The 12,500-nt window shown below is 43.5% G+C and overlaps 1 protein-coding gene across 1 annotated transcript in view; it reads left to right on the forward strand.

Moving 5' to 3' along the window:
• Positions 1-12,500, forward strand: part of nek11 (NIMA-related kinase 11) — a 77,118-nt gene that overhangs the window by 43,792 nt on the left and 20,826 nt on the right. Inside the window, exons 13-14 of the mRNA XM_071396301.1 lie at positions 390-526; positions 10,251-10,311. Coding sequence (XP_071252402.1) covers positions 390-526; positions 10,251-10,311 — 198 coding nt within the window. The remainder of the gene's footprint in view (positions 1-389; positions 527-10,250; positions 10,312-12,500) is intronic.

Here is a 12,500-nt window from a genome sequence, read left to right on the forward strand (position 1 = left end):
ATGTGTGTGTTGTCCAATGTGCTCTGGAGAGGGAAAAGGATACACCCTACATTTCAATACTGTTCTCCGTGAAGAAAATGGCCCCAATAGTATTAGTCTTGCGTTATCTTTGCTTCAGTGTTGTGAATCAATCAGGCTTGTATTATCCATGATCCATCTCTCTGTATTCTCCCTACATTGCGTCACTTATTTTGTTTTTGTTTGTTCCCCACTGTGTGTGTATCTGTGTCTGTGTGTTTATGTGTGTGTATGTGTGTGTGTATCTCTCTCTCTCTCTGTGTGTGTGTGTGTGTGTGTGTGTGTGTGTGTGTGTGTGTGTGTGTGTGTGTGTGTGTGTGTGTGTGTGTGTGTGTGTGTGTGTGTGTGTGTGTGTGTGTGTGTGTGTGTAGAGATCCCAGAGGACCCTCAGACTGCAGAGGTGTATTATTACATGGATGGATTTGAGTCCTGCACTGATGAAGAGGAGGAGGAAAGAGAGGAAGAGGACACCCTGACCTCAGAAACCCTCTGTCATACCTATGGACAGGTGAAGTGTGTGTGTGCATGCGTCCGTGTGTGTGTGCATGTGTGTGCTTGCATGAGTGTGTGTCGGTGTATGCAAGCTCTGGAGCTACTTGAATTACTTCTCACTGCTACTTGAATTACTTCTCCCTGCTACTTGAAGACTGAGACAGAGACAGACAGACCGACAGACAATCAAGTCCTCTCTCCTGTGTGAAGACAGACAGACAGTCAATCAAGTCCTCTCTCCTGTGTGAAGACAGACATAGAGCCAATCAAGTCCTCTCTCCTGTGTGAAGACAGACAGACATAGAGCCAATCAAGTCCTCTCTCCTGTGTGAAGGTGAAAGGGGGAAAGTTCCAAGGAAGGATGTGGAGATGTGTGGCCCTTTAGAGTGGTACTGACAGCTATCAGTGTCTCTCAGCCTTTTTCTCAAGTTGAAAAGCTTTTTTATGGTATCTCTGGTGGCAACCATTGAATAAGCATACCATGATTATGAATCCATTATTTAGAGTTGGGTTAAAATGTTGTCAATGTAACACCTGTGCCTTTATGATGCCATACATGTTTTCATAAAGTAATGCAGTCATTTATGGTGACAATAATGGCACTTTACCTGTCATTTTGTGTAGAATATCAATAACCATTTAAACCTAGCTGTAGGCTATGATGCTCTAGAACCCTCTCCCCGTAACTTAGTCTTGATGTGGCTATCACCCTCTCCCCATAACTTAGTCTTGATGTGGCTATCACCCTCTCCCCATAACTTAGTCCTGATGTGGCTATCACCCTCTCCCCATAACTTAGTCCTGATGTGGCTATCACCCTCTCCCCATAACTTAGTCCTGATGTGGCTATCACCCTCTCCCCATAACTTAGTCCTGATGTGGCTATCACCCTCTCCCCATAACTTAGTCCTGATGTGGCTATCACCCTCTCCCCATAACTTAGTCCTGATGTGGCTATCACCCTCTCCCCATAACTTAGTCCTGATGTGGCTATCACCCTCTCCCCATAACTTAGTCCTGATGTGGCTATCACCCTCTCCCCATAACTTAGTCCTGATGTGGCTATCACCCTCTCCCCATAACTTAGTCCTGATGTGGCTATCACCCTCTCCCCATAACTTAGTCCTGATGTGGCTAGTAGTACCCTCTCCCCATAACTTAGTCCTGATGTGGCTAGCACCCTCTCCCCATAACTTAGTCCTGATGTGGCTATCACCCTCTCCCCATAACTTAGTCCTGATGTGGCTAGCTAGCCTCCATGCTACTGTATGGTGTCATTCCATTACTATGAATGGGAACATTCATTGCCACATCTGGGAAGCTTAACTTTCATTAACTATTATGAGCCTTGTATTTGTGGAAAGAGAATGAAAAACATGTGATGGTGCATAGATCTCAATTTTAACATCCCTGATGTAGCTAACACCCTCTCCCCTTAGTCCTGATGCAGCTAGCTAGCCTCCATTGACTGTCTATCTTCACACAGGAGAGAAGACTTGACTGACTGTCTGTCTGTCTTGACACAGGAGAGAAGACTTGACTGACTGTCTGTCTGTCTTGACACAGGAGAGAAGACTTGATTGAATATGTGTCTGTCTTGACACAGGAGAGAAGACTTGATTTACTATGTGTCTGTCTTGACACAGGAGAGAAGACTTGATTGACTGTCTGTCTGTCTTGACACAGGAGAGAAGACTTGATTGACTATGTGTCTGTCTTGACACAGGAGAGAAGACTTGATTTACTATGTGTCTGTCTTGACACAGGAGAGAAGACTTGATTGACTGTCTGTCTGTCTTGACACGGGAGAGAAGACTTGATTGACTATGTGTCTGTCTTGACACAGGAGAGAAGACTTGATTGACTATGTGTCTGTCTTGACACAGGAGAGAAGACCTGATTGACTATGTGTCTGTCTTGACACAGGAGAGAAGACTTGATTGACTATGTGTCTGTCTTGACACAGGAAAGAAGGCTTGATTGACTATGTGTCTGTCTTGACACAGGAGAGAAGGCTTGATTGACTATGTGTCTGTCTTGACACAGGAGAGAAGGCTTGATTGACTATGTGTCTGCACCAATTAATTTAATACATTCAAAATGATTGACAGACTATGAGGGGCGGGCCACACAGCATGGAACACAGCTTTGAACTGTTCTATTCTTTACTTCTGCCTGTTCTAATGCTCTGGTTTGTATTCTGTAGTGTTGGTGCATCTGGGTGGGGATTCAGGTGGGATTACTGTTGAATAATCCTGTGCTGGAGCCTGTGGATAAATGTGTCTGTTGTGAGGGCTGGCTCAGGGGGATAAATGTGTCTGTTGTGAGGGCTGGCTCAGGGGATAAATGCGTCTGTTGTGAGGGCTGGCTCAGGGGGATAAATGTGTCTGTTGTGAGGGCTGGCTCAGGGGGATAAATGTGTCTGTTGTGAGGGCTGGCTCAGGGGGATAAATGTGTCTGTTGTGAGGGCTGGCTCAGGGGATAAATGCGTCTGTTGTGAGGGCTGGCTCAGGGGGATAAATGTGTCTGTTGTGAGGGCTGGCTCAGGGGGATAAATGTGTCTGTTGTGAGGGCTGGCTCAGGGGGATAAATGTGTCTGTTGTGAGGGCTGGCTCAGGGGATAAATGTGTCTGTTGTGAGGGCTGGCTCAGGGGGATAAATGTGTCTGTTGTGAGGGCTGGCTCAGGGGGATACATGTGTCTGTTGTGAGGGCTGGCTCAGGGGGATAAATGTGTCTGTTGTGAGGGCTGGCTCCGGGGGATACATGTGTCTGTTGTGAGGGCTGGCTGAGGGGGATAAATGTGTCTGTTGTGAGGGCTGGCTCAGGGGGATACATGTGTCTGTTGTGAGGGCTGGCTCAGGGGGATAAATGTGTCTGTTGTGAGGACTGGCTCAGGGGGATACATGTGTCTGTTGTGAGGGCTGGCTCAGGGGGATAAAGGTGTCTGTTGTGAGGGCTGGCTGAGGGGGATAAATGTGTCTGTTGTGAGGGCTGGCTCAGGGGGATAAAGGTGTCTGTTGTGAGGGCTGGCTGAGGGGGATAAATGTGTCTGTTGTGAGGGCTGGCTCAGGGGGATAAATGTGTCTGTTGTGAGGGCTGGCTCAGGGGGATAAATGTGTCTGTTGTGAGGGCTGGCTCAGGGGGCTCGGGGCATTTTGGAGCATTGTTCACTGGCACACTTTAGTGTTTGCCTCTTTATCAGTGAGATAATATTTGAATCAGTTTGCCTCTGCTTGCTCTCAGGTTTTGCTATCCAGAGTTGCACAAAAGCCAACCACTAATCATCATTGATGAAATCCAAACGAGAACAATGTGAATTCAGAGAGTCATTTTCCTCTGTGGCAGGATGTCAGAAAGGCGCCTTGGCAGGATGAGACTCTATGGTTTTACCCAGGGATTCCCGGCTTTGTAGTCCTGGTGTGTGAGGACTTTCATTTCTCTCACTCACACACTCACACACACACACACACACACACACACACACACACACACACACACACACACACACACACACACACACACACACACACACACACACACACACACACACACACACACACACACCAACATTCTCATCATCATTGGATTAGCATGATAAATATATTCAAATCACACATGAGCGTGGTGGTTATTCCCTCTGCTTGTCCTGGTCATAAACACAACAGAAGTGCTTTACACATTTGGTCTTTATAGGTTGATTTTACATTCACTTACAGATGTACAGTAGGATCTTCATTTGAGCCAGTTTGCTACAGTAGGAAAAGAATCCTGCAGCAACAGGAAATGTGAATTATTATGTGATTATTATGAATGGATTGTTTTTTGTAGGGGTTGATACATTTTGAAGTGGATATTACAAACTTTAGAAGCCTTTTTAAACCTTAAATATACTACAGGTTTGCATTCTCAGTAACAGAAGAGTGATCAATTGAAGACCTACATCTACAATGATAGCACCAGACCTTGCCTAAGGCCACGAGCCTCACTGTGTAGTTAATGAGTGTTAATGTGCTGCGTGCGCTCTGTTGTGGGTCCAAACTCCCATATGCAGCATTATGGAAATGTAATGATCCCACATTATTCAGATCAATCTAATCCCTTCTAATTGCAGGCTTATTAGACAATACAACACAATACAATACAATACAATGCAACACAATATAATACAATGCAACACAATACAATACAATGCACCACAATATACTACAATGAAACACAATACAATGCAATGCAACACAATACAAAACAATGCAACACAATACAATACAATACAAAACAATACAATACAATACAATGCAACACAATACAATACAATACAATACAATACAATGGAACACAATACAATACAATAGAACACAACACAATACAAAACCTTATGAGACTTGAGGCTTCTCTAGCCAGACTGCAAGCTCATTTAGTAACAGAACACCCCTGATAACAAATCCCTGACACAGGATATGCTGTACAGATGTAGGATCTTCATTTGAGCTAGTTTACTACAGCAGGAAAATAATCCTGCAGCCAAAGGAAATGTGAATTATTATGTGGATTTAAATTAATGGACATTTCCTGCTTTGCAGGAAAATTCTCATCAACAAAAGAGTGATCAAATGAAGATCCTACATCTGTACATTTGTCAATATCAGTATTTTAACCTTAATATCTTATACATTTAATACCATAACTTTTATTATGGCAAGACCATCTAGGGTTGTTGTCATGACCGCAGTCAAATTCCATGTAACCGTTGAGAAGTGGCGTGCATTCATGGATGCCAAGGGAAGCCAGGCTTCCCCCCAAAAATGTACCAAGAAAAAAATGAAAAAACATAAAATAATTTATCTTTTGTCTGTGTTTCATAATTTTCCTTCAATTCGCAAGAGGCTGAAGGTATCTCACAGGAGAAAGCATCAGAGCGAGCGAAACAGTGTCCCTCTGTCTCTCTACGTGTAGGCCATCTTTCTGATGCTGTCTGGTCCAAATAAGTATGACATTGATGCCGTCCGTAGCATTGAAGGCAAGGGAAGCCAGCGAGCATCTGGCCTGCCTTGACAAAAAAAGTATAAAAAATGTGCCAATCAGCGTTGAGCTAAACTGAGCGAGCTCAAATGTGAATGGTCCTGGCGCACCAAAAAGACTGCGTCACTCCTATCAAATCCCATTCAGAGCATAAATCATTGACAGAAAATCTTGAATTGTTGCCCTCCGGTGGCTAGCTAGCCAGCTAGCTAAAATTGGCCCTTTCCTAAATTAGTCATGGACTGAGATAGGGCTGGGAGATATGGTCAAAATATTATATCACGGTATTTAAATAAAAAAATGACGGTATGATGGTATTTGACGGTATTTTATGTTTTTTAATAATAAAAGTTCTAAATTAGCTTTAAGAGTAGTGCGTGACTCTAGGTTGGCAACACATACACTCTAAGTGATTTCAATGGGTCTTTCTCCATTCTGATTGTTTTATACTGTTCAATTCAACTTCAACCCCAAAAAGTCATCATTGTCATCAGTTTCTGCATTTGAGATCATTTCCACACTGCCACGTAGGGCTGCACGATATGGGCAAGCAATCTGGGCCTTATTTTTAACCAAATGTTGCAATTTGACTTGCGATTTAGAGCAAAACACTTGGGTTAACTGTTGGAATCATGGAAATAGAATGTCTATTCAAATTATATAGTTAGAATATAATAGTGGGCACTTTTAATACAGTGTTATTTGACATGACAACGAATGAAAATGCAAGGGAGGAGTTATTGTGACAGGGTAGGAAGTAATGTGTTTTCTAGGGGACCTATTATCTTTGGCTACATTGAATGTTTTCTCTTAGCTACTTCATGTAGCTAACATATTCTTGCTTTGCGTTTACCTCTTTAATTTAGAAGACACTGTTGCTGATTTAGGTCTACACCATCACTGGTATTATCAGGCTGTATAGCTAATTACGCTTGCTCTTACTCAGTACATTTATTAGCTAGCTAGCAATTAGCATTAGCGGCTAACAAGATTTAGGAACAACTTGCTAAGAAAAGACAAATTAGCTGTTAGCAGATGTAAGAAACACAAGCTAATAGTGTAATTATAGAATGCTAGTAGATTTATATTAAGAAGCAAAGTAACAACTGCATCGTTGTTGTCAACATTGTTGCATTTGCTGCATTGACCATGCAGACTGTATGTGTCTCCTGGACGAGGAACAAATGCGCTCCTTGAGTGACAGGGGGCGTGGCTAGGTCTGTGTGGAAAGCGTTGTGGAGAGAGATGACTCAAGTAGCGAAGTAAACTATAAAAATGGACATTACACATTGCGTATCACATTTTAACAAACCAAACATTCAAATACCGTTATAGAAGGTAAAGTAAAAACCCAAACCGGTCCGTGCATCAATACCAGTATATCGCAAAAAACTGTATACCGCCCAGCCCTAGACTGAGATAAGGATTTGGAGTTGTGCTTTTACTTAATTCTCCGTACAGGCCAATGATTATAATGGTGATTCTGATCCAACCATGAATTAATACATTGTTGTGCCCTTGGCCTGAGATGATGGAAGTTCAATATGTAGCTAGATGTAGAAGGCCAATGAACTTCTTAGGGCTAGGCCCCTTTTTTCTCCACTTCCTGTCTGAATGATGTGTCCAAGGTAAACTGCCTGTAGCTCAGGCCCTGAAGCCAGGATATGCATATAATTGGTACCATTGGAAAGAAAACACGTTGAAGTTTGTAGAAATGTTAAAATAATGTAGGAGAATATAACACAATAGATATGGTAGGAGACAATCCAAAGAAAAACCAAGCAGAATTTTTTTGAGAGAGAACATCATCTTAGAAATGCAAGAGAAAGGTCATATTGAAAATTAGCTCCCTGGATGCAATTCATATGTCTTCCACAGGGTGGAGCAGTCTATGTTCAAGGTTTCAGGCTTGTAACAAATAAGAAATATCAGTTTTAGTAGAGGGACACAGTCTTGGAAATTCGTGTTTGCGCGCCATGAAGACATTACGCACCTGCTGAAATTAGTTTCCTATTGAACATACTTCTATCCGACAGAAATACTATAGTTTGATTACATTTCAGGGTATCTGAGGAGTAAATAGAAACGTATTTTGACTTGTTGAAACAAAGTTTATGGGTAGATTTTCGGATTCCTTTCTCTGCAAGTTGAACGAGTGGATTACTCAAATCGATGGCGCCAACTAAAAGGACTTTTTGTGATATGAAGAAGGATTTTATCTAACAAAATGACACTACATGTTATAGCTGGGACCCTTTGGATGACAAATCAGAGGAAGATTTTCAAAAAGTAAGTGCATATTTAATCGTTGTATGTGAATGTATGAACCTGTGCCGGTTCACATGATGTGATTTGATGATGTTGAAATGGTGCTGGAACAGTGGAGACTCCTGTTTTCTTTGCGACTTGCAGTAACTCTGTGGTTCTAAAGCAATAGTTGTTTAGTGGTCCGAAAATGTTGGGAACATTAACTTGGTTTACGTTACTGTACATGCAATATGCTTTGTGGACTTCACTAGACAGAGGTTGCTCTCCAGTTTTGTGATAAAACAAATGTGAGGTTGAATTTATTCTGCCACTGTGTCTTCTTGTCTTGGCCTTTTGGCCTGTATATCACTGTGGCAAGGCATGTGAACTAGCAGGTCATAGAGCAAACAACGCAATTATCACAACATATAGGTTGTAATATGGATCTTTTTGAGGGTTTGGGCTTCCCCAGTGATTTTACCAATGCACCGCTACTGCCACCGAGTCACGGTAGTCTCCTCCTATTCTGCGCTCTGTAAGCCTACATGAATGGTGCTGATGCATTGCTGGTACCAAACTCACTAACGGCTGTCAGGTTGCTAATGAATGGTCTGGTACTCAGCCCTCTATTGTCCCTCTAATCACTCTGACATCAATGCAAATTAAATGAAAATCACATCACATTAAACACTTCATGATTTTAATTTGTATAGTCTGAATGATGAGAATAAATGCTGATGGGACTTAGAGGTCCCGTTTTGAAATGGACTCGGGGCTTTCCCAGCTGGACACAATTCATTTTTAAAACATTCAACCGGGTCCACACCAGGTCCGGTCCGATCCGAGTGAGGGAAGTAGTAGAAAAGCAATTTTTTTTGCTGCTAGGGAGCAGGGGAGCAGGGGAGCAGGGGAGAGGCTGTGTGGGTGTGGGTGTGGTTGTGTGTGCAATGTGAGTGACATGGGAGCTGGCACAGAAATACAGAGAGACAGTGAGGCTTAGAGACACAGAGAGAGACACAGAGACAGAGAGAGAGACTGAGACAGAGAGAGAGACCGAGACACAGAGAGAGACAGAGAGACGGCAAGTACTGTTAACTTGCGCTAGTAGACTAACTTCTTGCTAGTTATTTATCATCCCATCTGATTACATAATACCTGTCTTGACTGCATCAAACCGAGAGAAGCTAGTTAATTCTTAATTTATTTATGCAATGATTTGCATTCAGCATTCTACCCCCCCCCCCCCCTTGCAGAGAAAAAATATATTCCCTCTTTCCCCTGACACACACATGAGGGGATATCTCAAGGCTGCAACCCAATCTCTTCCCACTGCACCATGAGAGAAGGAAGGCCAAGCTAGATTAAAACTATTTGTCACTATTGGGAGAAAGGACAGGAGAAAGGAGAAAGGTAGAAAATAACAAAGCGAGCAAATAAAAAGGAAGAATTCAGCTTTGGGAGTTGGTAAATGAGTATGTTGCCAGGGATAAGCCTGGCAGGTAGTTGGATGTAGCCTTTCAGTTGTGGTGGTGTCAGAGTGAATCCAGTGGAGACGGTTTAGACTAGTTCTCTCTTAACCATGCACTCCCTGCTTGTACAGGTTTGTCCTCCTAGATGAAGACACATTTCCCACAAATTCATTAGTTCTATAATAGGGCACTGCACGCCTCACCTCTGAGATGGTGCCAGTGTGGCTTCATCCAAATACTCACTCATCTTCTCCAGCTCCTTTTAGCTTGCGCTGCGACATTTGGTTCTCCACGCCGTCCTGTTGGATGACAGTAACGCAGGGTAACGGGGGTGACTCCCTCTTTCCCCTCCTTTGTCACATGGATGTGGCACACATCACACTGCTGTACCCAGGAGAGTCCAGCCAGGGTCTAACACACACTGAGGCCATGCAGCAGCTGCTGTTTCCTGGCCCCTTGGAGCCTCATCAATGGAGAAATTGTCTTGTGACGCCACGGAGAGGAGCTCCTTCTGACAATCTGACAGCTGAAAGATGTCTCATGGCTGATGTTTGCATTTCTCCTCAGCAGCGGTGCCGTGGTGGTGTGGTACCCTGGGGGCCACGGAGAGAGGGGGATGCTGGGATGTGAGGTCTATACAGACAGTGTGATTGGCTGTTGCTGTCTCTAGGGGGAGGGGATCGGAACCCCTACCTGACATATCTGACAGGGTCGGGGGAATCCCTGAGAGAGCTGCTGTGTGCTTGTTGTTGTTGTGCAGCTCAGCTCACTGACCTCCATCTCCTGAGATCCACTACCTCTCTGTGTGTAGTTGGACTGTTTGGACACCTGCTCAAATGATTCTCTAGGTTTGTTTTATACCGGTGAAACATACTCAGGATACTCCAGCACATGTATTATGATGACCATTTGACCATGTCGTTTGTATCGAAATGCCAAGTTAAACAGCTGTAAATATAATAAACGATAACTGAGTGTGAACTCTGACCTTTGTTCTTCCTCAGGACAGCGACCTGGAGGCCATGATGAGACACATGGAGCAGGTTCTGGAAGGAGAGCTCAGCGGTGAGTTAGAAGACACACAGGTGCGCACAAACACACCATGCAGGGGGTCGATGCACTTGTCCTAATGGTAGCAGAGTAGTGAGAAACCAGGTTACAAGTGCTCTGCAGTGGTAATTGATGTAGCTGCAGCCTACCGATGTTAAGGATATTGATGTGTTTCCACGCCGTGAACACACTCTCACATTAACTGTACTGTAAGGCCTGTGGTGGGCTGAGAGCATGTCTGGTTGGAGCATTGATCAGGTCTTTCACTGTGCTGCTATTTACCGGTGCTAGAGTAGCTATATCAGATGTACTGTGCTTACCTTCATATCGATGTCTGGATAGGGCTTGGATGTTTTCCCTGCATTACATCCTCTTCCTCCTGACGTGTTGAACACGTTGATGTTGTGTGTTCTATAGGTAGGTGTAAATCCTCCTCTCTCACCGGCCAGCATGCTCACCACAACCCCATTCAAAGCATTTCCTGTCAAGCTCCCTTTTTTTAAACAAGTCAAATAAGCACTTATTTTGCCTCTATTTTCAAGTTCTCCATTTGATATTTGAAGAAATTGCTCAAGTTACTCCTGTGTGTCCAAGCACTTGATTACTGTCTGTTCTGTCACTAACAACAGACAGACTAGTTACTCCTGTGTGTCCAAGCACTAGATTACTGTGTTCTGTCACTAACAACAGACAGACTAGTTCCTTCTGTGTGTCCAAGCACTAGATTACTGTCTGTTCTGTAATTAACAACAGACAGACTAGTTCCTTCTGTGTGTCCAAGCACTAGATTACTGTCTGTTCTGTAATTAACAACAGACAGACTCGTTACTCCTGTGTGTCCAAGCACTAGATTACTGTCTGTTCTGTAATTAACAACAGACAGACTAGTTACTCCTGTGTGTCCAAGCACTAGATTACTGTCTGTTCTGTAATTAACAACAGACAGACTAGTTACTCCTGTGTGTCCAAGCACTAGATTACTGTCTGTTCTGTCACTAACAACAGACAGACTAGTTACTCCTGTGTGTCCAAGCACTAGATTACTGTCTGTTCTGTCACTAACAACAGACAGACTAGTTACTCCTGTGTGTCCAAGCACTAGATTACTGTGTTCTGTCACTAACAACAGACAGACTAGTTACTCCTGTGTGTCCAAGCACTAGATTACTGTCTGTTCTGTCACTAACAACAGACAGACTAGTTACTCCTGTGTGTCCAAGCACTAGATTACTGTCTGTTCTGTCACTAACAACAGACAGACTAGTTACTCCTGTGTGTCCAAGCACTAGATTACTGTCTGTTCTGTCACTAACAACAGACAGACTAGTTACTCCTGTGTGTCCAAGCACTAGATTACTGTGTTCTGTCACTAACAACAGACAGACTAGTTACTCCTGTGTGTCCAAGCACTAGATTACTGTCTGTTCTGTCACTAACAACAGACAGACTAGTTACTCCTGTGTGTCCAAGCACTAGATTACTGTCTGTTCTGTCACTAACAACAGACAGACTAGTTACTCCTGTGTGTCCAAGCACTAGATTACTGTCTGTTCTGTCACTAACAACAGACAGACTAGTTACTCCTGTGTGTCCAAGCACTAGATTACTGTGTTCTGTCACTAACAACAGACAGACTAGTTACTCCTGTGTGTCCAAGCACTAGATTACTGTCTGTTCTGTCACTAACAACAGACAGACTAGTTACTCCTGTGTGTCCAAGCACTAGATTACTGTCTGTTCTGTCACTAACAACAGACAGACTAGTTACTCCTGTGTGTCCAAGCACTAGATTACTGTCTGTTCTGTCACTAACAACAGACAGACTCGTTACTCCTGTGTGTCCAAGCACTAGATTACTGTCTGTTCTGTCACTAACAACAGACAGACTCGTTACTCCTGTGTGTCCAAGCACTAGATTACTGTCTGTTCTGTCACTAACAACAGACAGACTCGTTACTCCTGTGTGTCCAAGCACTAGATTACTGTCTGTTCTGTCACTAACAACAGACAGACTAGTTACTCCTGTGTGTCCAAGCACTAGATTACTGTCTGTTCTGTCACTAACAACAGACAGACTAGTTACTCCTGTGTGTCCAAGCACTAGATTACTGTCTGTTCTGTCACTAACAACAGACAGACTAGTTACTCCTGTGTGTCCAAGCACTAGATTACTGTCTGTTCTGTCACTAACAACAGACAGACTC

This window comes from Salvelinus alpinus, chromosome 4 (assembly GCF_045679555.1).
Source record: "Salvelinus alpinus chromosome 4, SLU_Salpinus.1, whole genome shotgun sequence".
Taxonomy (NCBI): domain Eukaryota; kingdom Metazoa; phylum Chordata; class Actinopteri; order Salmoniformes; family Salmonidae; genus Salvelinus; species Salvelinus alpinus.